This window comes from Penaeus monodon, chromosome 34 (assembly GCF_015228065.2).
Source record: "Penaeus monodon isolate SGIC_2016 chromosome 34, NSTDA_Pmon_1, whole genome shotgun sequence".
Taxonomy (NCBI): Eukaryota; Metazoa; Arthropoda; class Malacostraca; order Decapoda; family Penaeidae; genus Penaeus; species Penaeus monodon.
In genome coordinates this window covers 30,926,514-30,926,735 of record NC_051419.1, presented here as the reverse complement: position 1 = coordinate 30,926,735, position 222 = coordinate 30,926,514, and the positions used below count along the sequence as shown (strand labels likewise).

At 51.4% G+C, this 222-nt stretch overlaps 1 protein-coding gene across 1 annotated transcript in view; it reads right to left on the bottom strand.

Annotated features, from left to right (window-relative positions):
- The window catches only part of LOC119594883 (heparanase-like), a 6,950-nt gene that overhangs the window by 927 nt on the left and 5,801 nt on the right, over positions 1-222 (bottom strand). Inside the window, exon 5 of the mRNA XM_037943958.1 lies at positions 13-139. Within this exon, the coding sequence (XP_037799886.1) occupies positions 13-139 (127 nt within the window). The remainder of the gene's footprint in view (positions 1-12; positions 140-222) is intronic.

Below are 222 nucleotides of genomic sequence, written 5' to 3'. Positions count from 1 at the left end.
CACAGCAAATACCTCGACCTAAGCTCTCCTCTCGGCGCCTCGAGAAGATACCGCAGAACAGGCGACGCGCTGAGTCTCCCCTGCAGAGCGACGGCCACAGAAAACGTGCCGAGGTTCTCCCCGTAAACAACAACAGCGCCTGATGGTGAGGTTGCAAATGGCAAGAACAAGGCGAAAGGGGGTTTGGTTTAACATTTTTATAATGGTGTTTATATATATCAG